Here is a 20,928-nt window from a genome sequence, read left to right as displayed (position 1 = left end):
CCAGCACTTTGGGAGGCCGAGGTGGGTGGATCACCTGAAGTCAGGAGTTCGAGACCAGTCTGACCCATATGGTAAAACCCCATCTCTACTAAAAATACATGCGGTGGGGGGCGCCTATAATCCCAGCTACCTGGGAGGCTGAGGCAGGAGGATCACTTGAACCTGGGAGATGGAGGTTGCAGTGAGCCGAGATTGTGCCACTGCACTCCAGCCTGGGCAACAGAGCAAGACTCTGTCTCAAAAAAAAAAAAAAAATCATGGAAAATGGGGTATCAATCCCCTCAAGTTTTTATCCTTTGTTACAATCCAATTACTCTTATTTTAGAATGTACAATTAAGTTATTACTGACTATAGTCACTTTGTTGTGCTATTAAATACTAGGTCTTACTCATTACAGAGAAAAATTGGAAAAATACTGCTTTGAACCAGTCTTCGTAGGCGGGGTTAGGATAGAGAAAAATCTCAAGTTTAAAGTCAGTCTAAAGTACCTAGCTTATGTGATAGCTAATAGAGAAGCTTTAACATTAAAGGGAACATAAAAAGAGAGTTTGGGAACAGTGGAGGACAGGGTGTGGAAATGTGTCAAGTTTGGCATGGCAGCCAGGCACCTAGGCCAGTGGTCCTTTAATAAGAAATGTATGTTGAGGTGAGAACGGTGGCTCACGTCTATAATCCCAGCACTTTGGGAAGTTGAGGCAGGCAAACTGCTTGAGCCCAGGAGTTCCAAGACCAGCCTGGGCAATATGGAGAAACCCTATCTCTACTAAAAATATAAAAATTAGGTGGGCGTGGTGGGGTGCCTCTGTAGTACCAGCTACTCGGGAGGCTGAGGTGGGAGGATCACTTGAACCTCGGAGATCGAGGCTGCAGTGAGCCATGATCATGCCACTGTACTCCAGCCTGGGTGACAGAGCAAGACCATCTCAAAAGAAAAAAAAGAAATGTACATTGAATGTACCCCCAGTATAAACATATGTTTATGGCCGGGTGCAGTGGCTTACACCTGTAATCCCAGCACTTTGGGAGGCTGAGGCAGGTGGATCACCTGAGGTCAGGAGTTCGAGACCAGCCTGGCCAACATGGCAAAACCCCATCTCTACTAAAAATACAAAAATTTAGCCGGGCATGGTGGCGGATGCCTGTAATCCCAGCTACTCTGGAGGCTGAGGCAGGAGAATCTCTTGAACCCGGGAGGCAGAGGTTGCAGTGAGCCGAGATCACAACATTGCACTCCAGCTGGGTAACGAGCGAAACTCCGTCTCAAAAACAAAAACAAAACAAAACAAAAATATGTTTCTAAGTTATCTCTATGATCTACAGTATGAATACATTATGTAACAAAAATACTTTTTTTTTTTGAGACAGAGTGTCACTGTGTTGCCAGGCTGGAGTGCAGTGGCACGAACTTGGCTCACTGTAACCTCCGCCTCCCGGGCTCAAGTGATTCTCCTGCTTCAGCCTCCCGAGTAACTGGGACAAAAATACTTTTTACACAGCATAGAAGTTCTAGTATTTCCTTCCCACAATCTAAAGGGCTGTATCTCATACCCTTAGAGTATGCAAACCCTGCTTTGTGGACCACTGATCTATGTCAAAATGATGGCTTTGGGACCAAGATGTTCAATCTCTTGAAACTTCAATTTACTTTCCTGTAAAATGACAATGTTATTTTCCTCACAGAGGAACGAGAATTATATGAGATTCTACGTATATATTACTGATGTCAGCACAATTACAGCACCAGGGGGTCGGAAACGCTATCCACATCCCCACAGCCTACCTTCTCCGCAAGCCTCTTGCGCCAGCCTCCATTTCCTCCAGTTTAAAATAAAAGAATGGAAAATGCTTTGTTTCTTGTGTAATGACTTTGCAGATGCATTTAAGTATCATCCCAAGCAGCTTAAGAACTCTTCAAAGCTGTGAGCCAGCACCTGACTTCATGGGCATTTGCTTGCCTCCATCCCATCCTCAAACTGGAGGTGCAGATATGCCTACAAACCCTTCAGCTGGTCAGCTTGTAACAACAGGTTACATATCTGCACCAGAAACACACACATACACACACATTTAACGTCCATCGGTAAGGCAAATGACTTTTCACCTGTACTTTGTCTAAACAGAGGAAACGTCTTCATAAGACTAATCATTCTTCGGTTCACTAATTGTTAGTGAGGATGTGAGGGAGAGATGAATGGGGTACACCAAAGATTTCAATTTGTCAATTTATCACTCAAAGTATACCCAAGTACATCCTGTGTGGCTCTGGATGACAAAATATCACCTCACAGCTCAAGATGGTTCCCCCCCAAAACAGAGACATGAGCCACTTTCATGCTGTCACAGCAACTGCCAAAAGAGCATCTATAAAGAATTTCATGGCTATGGATCTCATTTCCTTGAAGAATTAGCTTGGCACTGGTTACAAGGAGATGCAATGAAAGTCTGACTCAAATCCCTAACTCTCATTGAGGGGGAAAAAAAAATTAAACATTAAAATACGAAACACAGGATTAGTAACATCTGTCTACCTTGGAGATTAGAACTGGATTCTTTATTCTGCTCCTAGTAGTGTATAAAAATGATCTGGAGAGTTTAACAAAGAACAGTTAAAATTTAGACTCTGCTTCCATCATTTTCTGTAGGATAAGTTCCTATAAATTGTCCCACTTCTGGGAACTGAAAACCATACGCAAAATAAGCACATACAAGGCTTGGTGTCCATTTCTGAAACGATTTACCTGAAGCTAAGGACAAGGGGACAAGCAAAAAGCTCCAAAAGCCTTGCCTTCAACTATTCATGTGATACAATGCTGCCCTCTAGCAATAGGAGAGAGGAATAGCACTAACAAGCCCACTGGTTTCAGGAATTCGAGGTTTTAGCATTAATAGTATTTACTATGGAGAAAGTTGCTGAAAAAGGAGGAAGTAGGGGAAGGGTCTCCACAATTACATTGCAACAGTCCATCTCAACAGAAAACGTTCTTTTAGAAAGACGTTGGGATAAATTAACACAACCCATACCTATTGCACTGCTCTATGTCCTCTCCAGCTGACCCCCCTTCGTGAAGACACGAAGGGACTCTCCACTAACCTGGAACCTATTACTTCACTGGGCAGAGCTACTTTCTGTTGCTGAAAAAACTCCCTCCTCCGCCCTGACTTCTCTCTTCCATGTTTTAGTAGAGGGTGGGGCTGAAAGCTATTAGTCCTAACTTGATACTTCTCATAACACCCGCCCAAGCCCTTTAATACTTCCTAAATGCACGATATAGTGTCAGTTCTTCCTAAGAAATCTAAGGACTGGTCTCAAGCAAGGTTATATTATGGTAAGAGAACCATGGAGCCAGCTGTCAACCTTGAAATACAAATTAAACATTTAAGTTGGCATAATGAACATTTCCAGGAAGGGCAGTGGCTAATAATCTGTAGGACGAGGCTACCAGGTTTACTATGGCTCCTCTTCAAATGACAATGACAAAGATTTGAAGTAATAAGCCCAGAAAAGCCTTTTCATTTCCAAAATCATCTTTCCTGGAAGACTTGGAAGTTCAAACTTCACTACGTGAGATTTCACTGCTCTCATATCAAGCCGACTGACCTCCACAGCTCAAGAGACTACCTGTTAGCTGATCCCCTAAAGCATGGAGAGATCTATTCAGGAAGGAGGATCCATTCAGGAAGAGATCTATGCATCAGGGTTAGCTGTACGAGAAGTATGAGAAAATCTGCTTATATTATTTTTGGCTACAGACAGGTGTTTCCAATTTCTCATGTTTAGTCTTACATGCATCCAAGTTTGTGTGTGTGTGTTGGGGGTGGAGGGAAGAACCAGATACACTTATTTTCAAACAAAAGCTGCCACATGTTTATTAAGACATTACTGGCTCTTAAGCACAGCTGGATCTATAAATCATTTTCCATATATTATGACACATTCAGGAAAGTTTCTGAGACGATATATCAAGACAGGCTTCTCTTGTGACTCAACTGGACCTGAGGAAAGAACAAAAGAAATTACATACCTGATTTATAGCTGCTGGTCATCAACAAACACGTACTGGCAATGTAATCTTTAGAGACAGGATAGCTAAACTGCTTTCCCCTCCTTGCTAAAGCTTTGCCCAAAATGCCTGTTCCTTTAAAAATCCTTTGTCCTAATTAAATCTATCAGCATTCTCAAAGTCCCTCAACATTCATCTCTGAGGAGACCAAACAGTCGACTGTGATGAAGAGGCCAATTGCAAAGCTCAATCTCAGAACCACCACATCTCAGGCCCGAAAGGACACCATGAGAAGGGAAGGATGTTCTACGGTTTTAAATATTGGGCAGCAGAACTAATGGCCAGCCCCATTATCTAGCTCTGTGAAACAGGGCAAGTTGCTAATCTCTCAAGAAACATATATATAATAAGAGGATTTAAGCTCATACAAGCTATAGCTATATCTGAAGACCCATCTCTCTGTGTTATTAAGTCCTTTGTGGATTAAACATGTTCAGTAATTACAATTTTGATGAGAATTATTGAATGCAACATTAGAGATCAGACCTCAGAATAACCGAGCCAGATTGTGATTTGGGATAAGAAAGGAAGGTTCAACTTCAGCTAGACAGTTCCTGATCTACTTCCATCCCACCCCTCTAAATAAAGATGCAGTAACCTAGGGGTAGAGAAACAAAGCTCAGCTAATGTGCTGCTTCCACCAACTGGCAACAATGGGTGTAATCTTAAAACCTGCAGAATTTGTAAGAAAAGGGCTTTCTTACTTCAAACAGTCTCTTTAGAAGTCTGAGTAATGGTGCAACCTGGAAAAGTAAAAAATAAGTCATCTAAACAACTTTGTAATTACCCACAGTGTTTTCAATTAGATCACAGAATGGCACTTAGGAAGATTTTAGTGGGAAAAATATGTAATCACAATCATTCACACCAGGTAGTTAGGTTCAGACTCCTCAATCTGACATTCTGGAGGATCTGAACGCCTCATATTTTAGATAACATGAGTAAGCTTCCTCCAAAGTTTCACATGGGGGGTCTATGAAATACCTGATCACACATAATCAATACAAATATCATCAGTCAATTCCAGTCACTGGTATAGCTAGAAACAGTCTCATTCTAAAGAGCAATGCTCTGGTGAAAATTCTAATGGCCTCTGGGTCTTAAGAGAAAAGAAAATTTCAGTTATAAAAATACCAAAGGATTTGGAAGAAAATTCTAAGTGCAATAAGAATCTGCATCCTTTTATAAAATACAAACTGAAACAGAACCACTCCAAATCTGATCTGAAATGAGACTGATGAAATTATCCTGGTATAACCTGTTTTCCTTTCAAAGTAAGTAGAACTGTAAACCACATTATTGTCTGGTATATTCTCCTTTCACAACTATTTCCTCAAAACCAATTTACATTCCTCCTTTTCTTCACTCCAGATTTTAGTCCATTTTGAAAGCAGGAATTCCCTAAAGCATACAAACATAAACACAGGGTTCTATGTAGCATTCACTACCAACACAAGGAGCAAGGAAAGAGGGCTGTGATTTACACATCACAAGTTTTCTACTGAAAGCTCTTTAGTTCTCCCTAAAGATCCACCTTGTCACCTGTATCTTCTAGCAATGATGCAATTAGGTTTTGTTTGTTCCTGTTTTATAGCCAAGTATGCTGGGTACAGAAAAGAACCTGGACAGCACATAGAAGTTTTGGTTATCTTTGTGGTTAACGCCCTTATTTATAGCTTACAGCTACAGGGAAAGAAACACCTTTTAAAAAGAAATCAATTAAATCTAGTGGAGTAAACTGAATTATTAAATCAGCAAAAGATAATCTAAACATAAGGCACCAAGAAAGTGGAAATATTATTAAAGTGGCTACTTTTTCTCCATTTGACATTCTCCAAATAGTGCTTTCCAAAAAATATATATATTCCCCAGGTGAACTTTCCTGCTAGTGACATTTTATGGTAGAAAATTACCCAAAGTAAGATAATGAAGATGACAGTCAAGATAAACAGACTACTATTAACTGTAGAATTAGGAATATATAGTATCTCTTCATACTGTCAGAAGTAGTTTATAGGTATCTCTGACTTTTAAACATAAATAATACCTACCTATACATCAGGGCCTTGCCCTTTTCATTCCCCAAGGCAAAGTATCCACTTCTGGGAGAAAAATCCATGGTATGAACATGAGAAATATTCTTATTTTTAATGACTGGGAAGTTTGAAAATACTGTACAGGAAGGAAGATGAACCTGCAGGAGATAATAAAAAGCTTTAAAGTGTAGCAACTGGGAGCTCATGTTTCTGAAGTTGTAATCTTCATTCTATCTTTCTGCTGAAACATAAAGCTCATTTTGATCGTAGCACACAAGAAAGTACAGTCTGTTAGTGCAGCAAAGTGTTCCAAAATTAAGTTTGATCTTTCATTTTTTTATTACTTTATTTTTATAGTTAAGAGATACAACTGCAGTTTTGCTACATGAATTTCTTGCACAGTGGTGAAGTCCGGGCTCTTAAGTGTCACCATCACTCCAATGGTGGACAGCGGTGTCCAATCTTTTGGCTTCCCTGGGCCACAACGGAAGAAGAATTGTCTTGGGCCACACATAAAATACACTAACACTAACGACAGGTGATGAGCTTAAAAAAAAAAAAAAAAAAAAAAAAAAACTCATGTTTTAAGAAAGTTTACAAATTAGTGTTGGGCCACAATCAAACCGTCCTGGGCCGTGGGTTAGACAAGCTTGATGTACACTGTACCCATCAGATCATTACTTATCCCCTACACCTCTCCCATGCTCCCACCCTTCCAAGTCTCCAATGCCTATTATTCTACTCTCTGTGTCCATGTGTACACACTATAAAATTTGATCTTTAATGTGTTATTAACTGAGCAGAAAAGGAGGAAAGACAAAAAAGCGTCAGTACAGCATCTAGCATGATGCCTCAGAGATTCACGTTTGCTGAATGAATAAATTAATGAATAAACTACAGCAAAAAGTACCCACTCTAGCTTAATGACCACAGTAAAGAATACTAAAATCTGATCACAGGGAAAAGAGATTCTAAACATGAAGATTCATCTGGTTAGTTAAATGGTGAAAAAAGCTAAACATTATAAAGTCTGATTTTACATAACTGAAGCCTAGGCAAAGTCATACCACATATTCTACTATCATAAAATTGCCATTTTGTACTTTCAATTTTCAACTATTGTAGATACTCTTTGCCTTTTACAATTTCTCCTCGAAGAGGGCTGAATCATGAAAATCTAACTCCAAGTGAAACTGTTCTGATTTAGAGGGAGCCAAAAGCTCACCTCAAAGCCAGACATTAAGTATGAGGAGGAACACACACAGTCTCTTTCTCCAGAGTCTCTTCCTAAGTTCAGGAGAGTTGAGACAGGTCCTCACCCAATTTGTAGATGAATAAAACCCAGGTGTGGAAGCAGTTACCTTTAGGCCACAATTGTAACAACGCTCACTTTCAGATGTTCTCTAGCTCTCCCAAGAGATATAGCAGCTTCATGTTCAAATACATACAACCGTTATCATTCGGCTGGGCAGTTAGTCATCCTCCACACTTGCAGGTCAGACTTTATACCATCAATCAAAGTGATTTTCACAGGCAAGTGCTGGGTAAAAACCACTGATACATACACCTATTAAACTGGTTTCAGTCAGTCACCTATTAGGCCAAATTCTGATACATACTTACTGACCGTTTTGTCAAGAAAATACTGTTTACAGTGAATCTCCAAGCCACATTCAATTATTTTCAACTTTGCCAGAGGGCAGGTTCTGCCTGCACAGCGTGGCATCAGTGTGAAGGCGATGGTGCTAATGAGAAATGGTCTTGACCCATTAAAGCTAAGAAGTTGGCAGTACCCCAATTTGGTCTTCACTTCTAAGTTCTTAAATACCACTCTCTATACAGGTTCCTCGAGAAATTACTTTTAAGTATATATATTTTTTCAAGCACTTAGTAAAAAAGCAGAATCCTGTTTTACAGAGAGAAGCCACAACATGCATATTGCAAAATTTATTTACATTTAATTTGGGAAGGCAGATATTATATAAATTTGTGATAAGTACCTTAGCTTAACTGTGTTTCGCTTGGGTTATTGTAAGTTTGCATCCTTCAAGCATGCCCCAACTATGAACAGATGATCCAAAGCATCAGGAAAGCAGATGATCAGGAAAAAAACATTTGCTGCAAGGGCTGAGGACAAAGCTGTTCTACCTCTGCCTTTTGTTCCCACCCTACTCACCTGATACTATGAAACTATGCCTCAGGCCCTCGCTCACCAACTTTCCTGGAATGACTTTGAAGTTTGGGGAGCTGGTTTTCTGACTCTTCCTCATCAAAATACACTAGAACCAACCTTTCTATCTGAATGACTTCTTTTTCTTTTTCTTTTTTTTTTTTTTTTTGAGATCAAGTCTCACTCACTCTGTTGCCCAGGCTGGAGTACAGTGGTGCGATCTCAGCTCCCTGCAACCTCTGCCTCTTGGGGGCAAGCAATTTTTCTGTCTCAGCCTCCTAAGTAGCCGGGATTACAGGTGTGGGCCACCACACCCAGCTAATTTTTGTATTTTTAGTAGAAATGGGGTTTCACCATGTTGGCCAGGCTGGTCTCGAACTCCTGGCCTCAAGTGATCCTCTCACCTTGGCCTCTCAAAGTGCTGGGATTAAGGTGTGGGCCACTGCACCTGACCTATTTTAAACTTTATCTCTGCTACTGACTTGGAATATCGGGAAAAGGAGGGGGATTGTTTACAATGTACTCCTAAGAGATCAATAGCATCTACCTGCAAAATTCCCCAGTGTAATCTCTCAATGCATTGGTGAATCTTCCCTCAGGCCAATGATCTCACCTGATTAAAACTATGCTGTGCTCTGACATCTATTTATAGCCCCCATTTTAAAAGCTATAATTGAACTATTAATTATGAAAAATGCCTATAAAGATCCAACTTCTTTAACTCCAGGCCTCAGGTGATCCGTCTGCCTCAGCCTCACAAAGTGCTGGGATTACAGGCGTGAGCCACCGCAGCCGGCTTTCTAATACCATTTCTGTCACGACAGTTAAGTGTCCAGATATGAAAATTCAACAAGTAAAAGCTCGCTCATCCTTGATTTAATGGGTAGAAAGTTCCAAGACATTCTACTATACCCAAAATTGTTGATGTAACAGGAATTTGACTTCTGAGTCTCCTACTATTCCAACAGCCTAAATTCACAGTGCTTTGTAATGGGATGACAAAACCATCTGGATCATTATAAGGAATTGACTGCATTTAACAATGCTAACAATGTTTTACCAAGGCATTATGGAGCTGCTATGCCTTCTTTCCATTAGATATTATGGTTGACTACCATTTAAAAACTATGATTTGGCTTTTACTAATGAATTCCTTGTGTGATTTTGCCACAATAAAAAAAATATAAATGCTGTCATGATCACTGAAGCAAACAATGCAGAACTAACTATTATGTGTCTTGCAGAAAATATTATGTCAACAGGAGATAGATCCCATGGTTTTCTAAAACAATTTACTACCATTAAAATGATAAAAGGTTAATATTACTAGTATACCACTCCCATTAGGGAGCAGGGATTTTAAAGCTGACTTGAATTAGAACCTTCTCATTTATCAAATGATTCATTCAACAGGATAGCAATAAAATGCTATGCTGTATTTTTCACACTCTTTTTCCAGCAAACCATTTTGTTGTTGTTGTTTTTGAGACAGAGTTTTACTCTGTCACCCAGGCTGGAGTGCAGAGGCACGATCTCAGCTCACTGCAACCTCCACCTTCCAGGCTCAAGCGATTCTCCTGCCTCCGCCTCCTGAGTAGCTGGGTTTACAGGAGCCCACCACAATGCACAATGCCCAGCTAATATTTGCAATTTTAGTAGAGATGGGGTTTCACCACGTTGGCCAGGCTGGTCTTAAACTCCTGACCTCAAGTGATCCACCCACCTCAGCCTCCCAAAGTGCTGGGATTACAGGTCTGAGCCACCGCACCCAGCGCAACAAAACATTTCTTAAGGAAATCATATGCAGAATCCCATTATATACCACAAACAACGACACTGCTCTACACAATACAAGTAAGGAGCTTAGCCTCCTCCTTGCCCTACATGCCACATAAAGCCCTGTGCAGAATCTAGGGCTCTGTGGAATTCAGTCAGAAAACCAATGAACTGCTAGAAAAAAATGTGGAATCTAAATCACAATTCTGCTTTTTATTAACTGTTTACTTTGGTTAAGTTAATCCTCTGAAGAACTGTTATTTGGCTCAAACTTTTTGTAGAACTCTTTGTAAATCTTTGTAAACGATACATTCTAATACAAAGCTGATGGCAGATGCAAGGCTTTTTGCCAAGTAAGCACAATAAAAATAACATACTTTGTAAAGTGCATACAATCTGGTAGTACACACATAGCAGCAAACGTAATTCTGCTATTCAAAGTTCTATGCCTTCTGTGTATCTGGTGCCTTGAGCAAAAAATTGTTAAATCAATGAGGAAACTGGTTCTGCCTGAAGAGTAGGAAACCTCACAGAGATGGGGTGACACTGAAAGTGAGCTCTGATGTTGGGCAGAAAAGAGTTTACATAGGCCCGAGGCTGCTATCCTTAGAAAGTTCTGGGCTGGGTGCAGCGGCTCACTCCTGTAATCCCAGCACTTTGGGAGCCCAAGGCAGGCGGACCATGAGGTCAGGAGTTCGAGACCAGCCTGACCAAAATGGTGAAACCCCGTCTCTACTTAAAAAAACAAAAACAAAAATGAGCTGGGCGTGGTGGCGCATGCCTATAATCTCAGCTACTCAGGAGGCTGAGGCAGAAGAATTGCTTGAACCCAGGAGGCGGAGGTTGCAGTGAGCAGAGATTGCACCACTGCACTCCAGCCTGGGCAACAGAGCGAGACTCGGTCTCAAAAAAAAAAAAAACAAAAAAAAAACAAAAAAAAACCCAGACAGGTCTGCTTACAAGGGTGGCCACTGCATGGTGTCGGAGAACTTGACTAGCACACAGTTCCTACACTAGCATGAAACTTTCCCTAAATGATATGGGTAGCTCACTGTGCCTAAACTGTTTGCACAAACAATGTGGTTTATGCTAAACATCTTTTCTTCTGGGAATCTAGAATTTTGGTACATGCTAGGCAGAGGGTACCTATATGAAGTCCCAATAAAAACCTTCCGCAATGAGTCTAATGAGCTTCCCAGGTAGAAAACACTTAACACATGTTGTTACAACTCATTATTGGAGGAATTAAACTGTCCTGTGTGACTCTACTAGAAGAGGACTCTTAGAAGGTTTCCTCCTGACTTTACTCCATGCATCCTTTCCCTTTGCTGATTTTGCTTTGTATCCTTTTCACCGCAATACATTTTAGCCATGAGTTCAATGAACGTATGCAGAGTCCTGGAAGTCGTCTCTAGTTAGCCACCAAACCTGGAGGTGGTCCTGCAGATTCCTGACACAAAGGGTATATTCACAGGTACTACCTAGCTATTTAAATTACAATACTTTTACACAATTTAATTTTCAAGTTCAACTTACTTTCAAAACCCGAGAATTGCCTCCATTCTGTTAAAACAGGCCTTAAAAAGGTAAATGAGGAAAGAAATTGTGAAGGAACGAAGTGTCTGCCTTAAATATAGTCCTTAACATTAATACTAAAAGAAACCTCTGAAAATGAGGAGCACTTTAGGAATGGTGAGAATGGACAGCAAAGCTTTACTGAAAGAACTGACGTAATCAAATGCGGTGGCTACTGTGCATCCTTCCAACAACCACATCCAAGAGCTACAATACTAATAATTCCTATATCAAAAGAAGCCACTGTTTTAAAAATAATTCAACGTTCTCCTTTCCTGTTACTCTTACATGTTTTCAACTTAAATTTAAAAATTAACAATAATAAAGAGGTAATGAAATATTTACCAATCTGACTGCTTCTTTCATTTTTTCTGAAGCAATTGCCAAGATTTCTGTAGTAGGATTGAAGGTCAGAGAAGTAACACCTGTAACCAAGTTCATTATAGCTTTTATTGGCTTTGGGTTTGTTTCTTGGAGACAAGAATCTTGATTGTATATATTTACCACTCCACAATTAGAACTACAAAGAGAAAAGGGATTAAAATAGATTAAAAAACAAGTAAAAGGGCTTTCACAACCTAAGTGAATACAGATTTAACCCCACAAACTGGTATTTACAGAAATCATGTTACAAAGAGACCAGCTATCACCACTATAGCCACAGATGTCCTATAGAACCTCCAACCAAACAGGTTGAAAACAGAATTCAAATTCTCCCCCTTCTGTTGACTTCTTGAAGGTTAAACTTTACTGACTCTTCTTGCATCCTGTTTCCTTCACAGTCACCTCTTTCTCCACTGATTCTTGTCCCCAGGATTCTATTTCCAACCTACTTCTAGTGTCTCATTCATCTCATTTACTCCCACAGACCACCTATCACCCACCACATCCAAATCAGTGCCTTTAGTCCTAATTATGCACTGCAGTCCTAACGGTTTGTGGGGGTGGCCACATGCATATTATCTCTTCTAACACCATCACCCGTCCTCCCCTCCTTCCGCCTCCCTTCAATGACAATTCCACTCCTCTGGTTGCACAGGCCTGGAACCTGAGAATGTGAATACTTCTCTCCCACTCCCCATCTTCTAAGCACTTACCAAATACATTACAAACATCCTTTGCCTATTACCCTATTGCCATTCCTACTGTCCTGGTGACTCATTATCTGATGCCTGCCTATTGCTGCAGTGACCTCAAGGCTCATCTCCCTGTCCTTTCTTCCTCTTCTAAAAGCTTAAAGATTTGCTTAAGATTCTTTGAGAATAACTTTAAGATTCTAAAGGCTTAAATGGTCTTTGGCCAAGCACATGAGAAATCAATTACACTGAAGGGCAATTAAAATTAAATGAGTTTAAGCTACTAGTATTAGATTCTTTCCTATACAGGCCCTTCAAAGGGGGCTAATAAAAAGTGATACAAAAAAGAGAGGGCAAGGAAGACTGGCTTCACAAATCTGAGTGAAGATAATTTTTGTGCAGTTTTTCTTGCCCCACATAGAGGCAAATGCAGTTCTTAAAACTACTTATAATGGACACAGGAAGGGGAACATCACACACTGGGGCCTGTTGTGGGGTGGGGTGAGGGGGGAGGAATAGCATTAGGAGATATACCTAATGCTAAATGACGAGTTAATGGGTGCAGCACACCAACATGGCACATGGATACACATGTAACAAACCTGCACATTGTGCACATGTACCCTAAAACTTAAAAGTATAATAAAAAAAATTTAAAAACTACTTATAATGAGTTTAGACAGCAGTCTTCATTTTAAAGGAGCTTTATTCCCAGAAGATCTCCTACTCATGAACTGCTGCGCACACTACCCTGGTAAATGCTTGGCTTGTGCTGAGATGTCCCTCGCTACAGGCTTGGCACGGGTATGGGTAGGAAAGGAAGGGGCCTTCATCAGGGCACTCTCCCTCCAAGGGATCTGTTACTGTCTTACTGCCTAAGGCAGATGGCCTGGTCTCCAAGCTCCACAGCCTAGTTCTACTTGCCTGTCCTCCCAAACTCCAATTTGCAAACGGTGGCAGGGATATATATACAAGCAGTTTCCCCAGTTTTAATCTGGAAGGAGAGAGTGAACAAAGAGTAGAGAGTATGCTAAGTTTCTGGACAACAGGACCCCTTGACTTCCCATCCCAGGGAGGATTTGACTGAAATCATTTCATGGCTCAACTGTGTTTAGTCTAAGAAAATCATAAAAGCCTACTTCTTGAAGTTACAGAATTATGGGTGCTAATTAGTGGTTTAGTAAGGTAGCTCAGAATTACTGCAAAGTATCCAATGCCTCATCCTCCCACCCTGCATCTTCAGAATCAAGTAGAACACAGCCATCTTTTCCCCAGTGTAATAACCATTTTTTCAGTAATAGCAGAATAAAACGTGTTCTAGATAATATTTTTAAAGTTTCTACAATACTAACAAATGGTATTTCCTAGAAACATGTTTTTTATTTATACCCCCAGCTAGATAAAGCAAAAATGCTTTAGGTATCTTTAAGATTTAAACCCAAAGTTACTTATTCTATCTCCCCATCAATGACAAGAAGCTGAAAATAATTATAGGAAAACTTGATGTGAGCAAACAGGTATTTTAAATAGGAAAAAATACAATGATATAAGGTAGCGCCAGAATTTTCTTTGCTAAAAAGGTGTTCAACTGCAATTATAGTAATCCCTCCTTATCTGCAGGACGTATGTGCCGAGACCCCCAGTGGGTGCCTCAAACTGTGGATTACTGAACTCTATGTGTACCGTGTTTTCTCCTATACACACATCTCTATAAAAAAGTTTAATTTATAAATTAGGCATAGTAACAAACTAACATAACTAATAATAAAACAGAAAAATTATAACAATATATCCTAATAAAAGTTACGTGAATGTGGTCTCTTGCTCTCAAAATACCTTACACAGATTTCAGATTGTGATTAACCACAGGCAACTAAAACCACAAACAGTGAAACTGCAGATAAGCGGGGAACTACTGTAATATTATTATTCAACACTGCACAAAGAAGATAAAATGAAAAAAGCTCAGCTGGGTTGACCAATTTCATATTACTGAATAGTTTATAAAGAGAACTACTCATGCACTATCTAGTGTATTCAATTCCTCAACATATTCTCATTAGCACAATGTGATTAAGGTTACAAGAACCTCTCTTTACTTACCCACAAGCAACATACTGTCCATTCCTAGATGTGGCAATGCTTAATCCATATAAACTGCCTTCATCAACAAATCTGTTAAGGCACTTCCTTGAGTTCACATCCCAAACATAAACTTCTCCATCCCCTGAATAAAAGAGCGAAAAAAAGAGTTGTTAATTTTGCTTTAAACTTGAAACGCAAGTAAACTGGCCACTCTCAGTCCCTCTTAACAGTACAGGAGACTACAAATACAGACCTATTATAACCCTCCTAGTTCTGGAAAACTGGACTAAGAATATTTCTTTTTCTTTTTTTCCTTTTTTTTTTTTTTTCAGACGCAGTTTTGCTCGTCGCCCAGGCTGGAGTGTAACTGCGCCATCTCGGCACACTGCAACCTCCTTCTCCCGGGTTCAAGCGATTCTCCTGCCTCAGCCTCCCAAGTAGCTGAGATTACAGGTTTGTGCCACCACGTCCAGCTAATTTTTGTATTTTTAGTAGAGACAGGGTTTCACCATGTTGGCCAGGCTGGTCTCGAACTCTTGACCTCAGGTGATCCACCTGCCTTGGCCTCCCAAAGTGCTGGGATTACAGGTGTGAGCCACCATGCCCGGCCTAATAATTTTCTTGTATACATTCACATATACAGAAGAAAACTGCATCAGTTAGTCATTAATAGACAGTACCTTTAGGTTTACAGGAAAAAATCACAAGCTGTTGGTTTGAGTTGAACTTTTAGAAAAAGCTTCTAAGTTCCACTCAGATAAATTATTGGAGCAAAAATCTGAGGCAAAACAAAACACCACTCACTAGCATAACTCTTCCAATATCTATCAACAGGTATTAGACTACCTAATAGGCAAGGTTAGTGATTTAGATACCAAACTGTTAATGATGATGGAAGAGGCGGAAGTGAAAAATGAACAGATCCAGAACACGGGAATTTACAATTAAGAAGACACATACAATTTATCTATTACCAAGTTATTTAAATGATTAAAAAATGCTAAACACAAGCTTACGAATAAGCACAAATAGTTTACTGTAATGACCCTACATCCATCTCAAAAGTGGATCCTCACTATTTTACCTCTTCCTTTTTCTAGTACCTCAATATCCTTCCTTGTAGGATATTGCTCTAAAGTTCACCCTTCCATCTGTACTCTTATTCTCCCAATGAGAATTCAGTGAATCTCAGTTTCAACTCCCTAACAAATAAAATGTTCCAGGCTAGAGTAAGGGTGCAGATTAAGCAGCAGTAAAACATATTTGGGAAAACTGAATAGGATCAAATTTTAAAACCTTTGCCTTATATGTTTGCCTGTACATTGCTATAATAAAGGAAAGTGTTTAAAGATGAGTCTCTCAGTAGACTAAAATGGGAAGAGATCAAAAGCAAGAACATCTAGAAAGCAAGTGCATGAAATGGTCATGAGTTGGTGACTTATGGCAAAAAAGGCAACAAAGAATCCGTGAGATGGCCAGGCATGGTGGCTCATGCCTGTAATCCCAGCACTTTGGGAGGCTGAGGCAGGAGAATTGCTGGAACCCAGGAGGCAGAGGCTGCAGTAAGCCGAGATTGCACCACTGCACTCCAGCCTGGGCAACACAACAAGACTCAGTCTCAAAAAAAAAAAAAAAAAAAGAAGTGGCTGGGTGCGGTGGCTCACGCCTGTAATCCTAGCACTTTGGGAGGCCAAGGCAGGTGGATTGCCTGAGCTCAGGAGTTCGAGACCAGCCTGGCCAACACAGGGAAACCCCGTCTCTACTAAAATACAAAAAATTAGCTGGGCATGGCGGTATGCGCCTGTAATTCCAGCTACTCAGGAGGCTGAGGCAGGAGAATTGCTAGAACTTGGGAGGCAGAGGTTGCAGTGAGCCGAGATCGTGCCACTGCACTCCAGCCTAAGCAACAGAGTGAGACTCTGTCTCAAAAAAAAAAAAAAAAAAAGAAAAAGAAGAAAAGGAGGAAGAAGGGGAGAGAGAGGAAGAGAACCATCAAAATTTCAAAATTACCCCTAACTTACCAAGGCTCAACTTTTTATTTCCCCTTCCCTGCTTTCTTAGAACCTTATGATAAATTAGATCTCCACAGCCATGACCAAATTTGTAAATACACTACATCTGCATCCAATTCATATATCAAATTTCAGTACCTCTGCTGACCAACCCTCCCCACCTCTTTTCCCTCCCCAGCCTCTTCTCCCTCCCCCACCTCTTCTCCCTCCCCAACTCTCTCTCTCTCCCAGGGCCAAGGGCCATTTCATCAGGAATATTACTCTGAACTAATTCTTTCTTTCCTTCCTTCCTTCCATCTTTCCTTCCTTCCTTCCATCTTTCCTTCCTTCCTTCCTTCCCTCCCTCCTTCCTTTTTCTCTTCTTTTTCTTTCTTCTCACAAAAACGAGTATAATATAGAAAATATAGCTGCTCCTGGCCTTATATTCATTGATTAAAAACATACAAATGTAAATAACCTTGTGAAAGTCTGATTCTAGGATAAAAACAAAACAAAAATTAATGTTAATGCTAAAATTAATCCTTTTAAAAGTTAAAAAAAATTTTAATTAATGCTATTAATTTTATTAATGTTATATTACCAAATGCTCCTAGCTGAGGTCAAATAAAAATTACGCTAAAAAGCTTTACAGAGGTTGCTGACTACTACTCACAGAGCAGAACCACCTGAAAGCCTCTCACTACCAAACACAGCATTAGCTATACTAAGATTATGTAGCTGTCCCAAGGGATGGCCCCCATGGTCCTCTGGGATAGAGAATAAGAGTTAAGAAGACTTGGGCAAGTCAGAAAGGTAGAAGAGCAGGACAATGCAGGTTAATCAAAAGAGCTACAGAAATGTCAGAAAGGAAAATAATGTAGAAAATTTAACACACTATGGAAGTCAAGAGAGTATTGCTACAAAGGCTGATGATTTTAAGTAACTTTCAAAAAGAAAGTCAGAAAACCTTCAAATGAATCATCTTTTTTAAAATAATGTCTGCCTTATCTTTTTAAGAAAGGTAGGACTACTTATTTAAAATTATGCCTTTTAAGATAATTGTAGATTCACATACACTGTAAGGAATAATACAGAAAACACAGTGTACTCTTTACTTTCCCAGTTTCCCCCCAATGTTAACATTTTGCATAACTACAGGACAACATTACAACCAGGATAGTGACACTGATACAGTCAAGACACAAAACTTCCCATCACAAGGACCCCTCCTGTTGCTCTTTTATAGCCACCTCCACTTCTCTCCTGCCCTCAAATCCTCCTTAAACCCTCATAACCACTAATCTATTCTCTATTTCTACGATTTCGTCATTTCAAGAATGTTAATATAAATGAAACTATAGTGGAAGTTTTTCCTTTGCCCCCTGAAGGTTTCCTGAAAACCAAGTGACAAAAGATAGAATAGGGGAAAAAAGGCATGTAAAATTTTATTTTAATTTTCATAGCGTGGGGAATCATAGGAGAATGATTTACCCCTGAATAATCTTTTAAATCAGCATTATCTTCCCATTCTTTCCCCAAACATGTTAAAACTGCATGTTAAATTGTTAGCCCTCCACTATTATTAATGAGAAGGCAATGGCAACAAAAATGAATTCTAAAAATAAATCTGATTTTCTAGCTAGAAAGAAATTTTAAAACCAAACACAACTTTTTGTTAAATTTATATATATATATTTATATGTATTTACATATATATTTTTATATTTATTTATATATATATTATATATATATTTATATACATATATTTACATATATATTTTATATATATATATACAGAGAGAGAGAGAGAGAGAGACGTGATCTCAGCTCAGTGCAGCCTCTGTCTCCCAGGTTCAAGTGATTCTCTGCCTCAGCCTCCCAACTAGCTGGGATTACAGGCAAGTGCCAGCATGCCTGGCTACTTTTTGTATTTTTAGCAGAGACAGGGTCTTACCATGTTGGCCAGGCTGGTCTTAAAACTCCTGACCTCAAATGATCCACTCGCCTCAGCCTCCCAAAGTGCTGGGATTACAGGAGTAAGCTACGGCGCCTGGTCCTAGGTTTTTTTTTTTTTTTTTGAGACAGTCTTGCTCTGTCGCCCAGGACAGATGGCTAAAAAAAAATTTTTTTATTGAGATGGAGTCTCGTTCTGTCCCCCAGGCTGAAGTGCAGTGGCCCAATCACAGCTCACTGCAACCTCTGCCTCCCAGGTTCCAGAGATTCTCTCACCTCAGCCTCTCAAGTAGCTGGGACTACAGGCCCATGCCACCATGCCCAGCTACTTTTATTTTTAGTAGAGACGGAGTTTTACCATGTTGGCCAGGCTGGTCTTGAACCACTGACCTCAAGTGATCTGCCCGCCTCGGCCTCCCAAAGTGGTGAGATTACAGATGTGAGCCACCGCGCCTGGCCCAAAATTTAAAATGTAAAAATATCCTTAGCTTCTTTCATGTTGTTGTCTTACCCGAAGAGACGTATACTTTCCTACTATCTGAAGAGAACGTGGATGCTGCAACCCTTCCATTAATTTTCATGCTTCCAATCAGTTCTTTGGTCTAAAACAATAAATATTATTTATCATACTGTTAGAAAGTATACAGAAGAATCACACAATGTACAGTAAAAACAACCTAGTTCTCTATTTTCTAGCATCTACTCAACTTTATTTTTCCCTGTAATCAAAATGTCTCCCCCAACTGCCCACAACTTCTCTCCAAGTCCCACCTGTGCTCCTCTACTTGGAGATGCAGATTTAAGGACACACCGAGTTAATGTGCAAGACTATCCCTATACTAGCGTCTTGTGGGAGAAGAATAAGTAGCAATAATAATGCTTTACCTTCATTGCTAGCAAATGCAAATATCCAGCAATGCCATTTATGAGCAAGAAGGACCCATCTGGGGAGACTTCAAAGCTCCTCACTATCTTCTCTTTCAAACCTAAAATAGGAAATGAAGCAATTAAATAAAGTTTTATATAGTTTTCAATAAAACTATCATCTATTGACAAATGAGTTTCTTACTTTTTAAAATATGTAAGTGGCTCAAATTAAACAAAACCCTGGCTCAGACCCTGAGTAAGTCTAAACGCAGACATCACTGAGTTTGACCCAAACATAAGGTCACTACAAAGCACTTAGCAAACTTCTCTTCTTTGTCCTGGTTAGCATTCACAATTTTAACTGCAGGCCAGAGACTCAGCTCTCCGAACAGTAAACATATCAACTAATTTTCCAAATATATGCAGTAATACCTCTAAGTAACTAAAAGGATAAATTATACTTCTTTGTCACAAAGTTCATTACCAGAAGGGAAATACACTGCCACTAGAGACAGCCAAAAACATAAAAACATATATAAACTAGCTGCTGGCCACTTACTAAGCAGCTCATGATGGACAGGAATCTCATCTTTAACTCTGTGAGTCAAAAAAAAAAACAAAACCCAAAACTTTCACAATATGTCAGTTTACTTAAGGACTGACTAGCTTCTCTGGATGTGACACATGTAACCAAATCATATGAGAGCTAGGTATATACAGTCAAACTTACTTACAAAAGGACATGTCTCTTTTTCCATGACTGAAAAGTTCATACTGACTATACAGGGGACTCCTCCTGATATCAACATGCTTAGAGAGCCAAGTTACTCATTAAAAAGTTACCTAACAGGATGCATCAGAATGCATACAACTGGCTACCTCCAAGGAAGGAAAGTAGGTAGCCAGGGAGACAGAGCAGAAGAGAGTTTTCACTATCCATTCATTTCTACATAGTAGATTTTTAACACCGTGTGAATATATTGCCTAGTCAAAAATGTATGTCTATATTTTCAAAATTTTAAGTTACTAAGTTGAAATATTAATTAGAGAAAAAGGACTTACAAAAATCTGGTTAAGGACCCTTGTTCCACTACAGGAAAACAGAAATTAAGGCTACTTTCCACTACTACAAACTGGACATCGCACTCTAGTCCTGTCTCCCAAAGACTACATCTTAGTTCCCTTGCTTGGACTCATGCTCCCCAATATTATTTCAGACACATATTATATTTCCAATCACTGGGGTTACTTCTGCTGATGACTAGTCTCCTTACTATGAAAGGCACTCCACTGTGCCTATTAAGGGTAATTTTAATCCCAATTTCTGAATAAACCGT

General features: G+C 39.8%; 1 protein-coding gene across 1 annotated transcript in view; it reads right to left on the bottom strand.

Moving 5' to 3' along the window:
* Positions 1 to 3,842: 3,842 nt before the first annotated feature.
* The window catches only part of UTP18 (UTP18 small subunit processome component), a 35,110-nt gene continuing 18,024 nt past the window's right edge, over positions 3,843 to 20,928 (bottom strand). The window contains exons 8-14 of the mRNA XM_030827623.1: positions 19,610 to 19,710; positions 19,236 to 19,326; positions 14,799 to 14,922; positions 11,965 to 12,139; positions 6,114 to 6,256; positions 4,767 to 4,805; positions 3,843 to 3,994 (exon numbers count right to left, since the gene is read on the bottom strand). Coding sequence (XP_030683483.1) covers positions 4,781 to 4,805; positions 6,114 to 6,256; positions 11,965 to 12,139; positions 14,799 to 14,922; positions 19,236 to 19,326; positions 19,610 to 19,710 — 659 coding nt within the window. The 3' untranslated portion in view covers positions 3,843 to 3,994; positions 4,767 to 4,780. The remainder of the gene's footprint in view (positions 3,995 to 4,766; positions 4,806 to 6,113; positions 6,257 to 11,964; positions 12,140 to 14,798; positions 14,923 to 19,235; positions 19,327 to 19,609; positions 19,711 to 20,928) is intronic.

Source organism: Nomascus leucogenys, chromosome 14, assembly GCF_006542625.1.
Source record: "Nomascus leucogenys isolate Asia chromosome 14, Asia_NLE_v1, whole genome shotgun sequence".
Classification (NCBI taxonomy): Eukaryota; Metazoa; Chordata; class Mammalia; order Primates; family Hylobatidae; genus Nomascus; species Nomascus leucogenys.
This window is presented reverse-complemented; position numbering and strand designations above follow the sequence as displayed.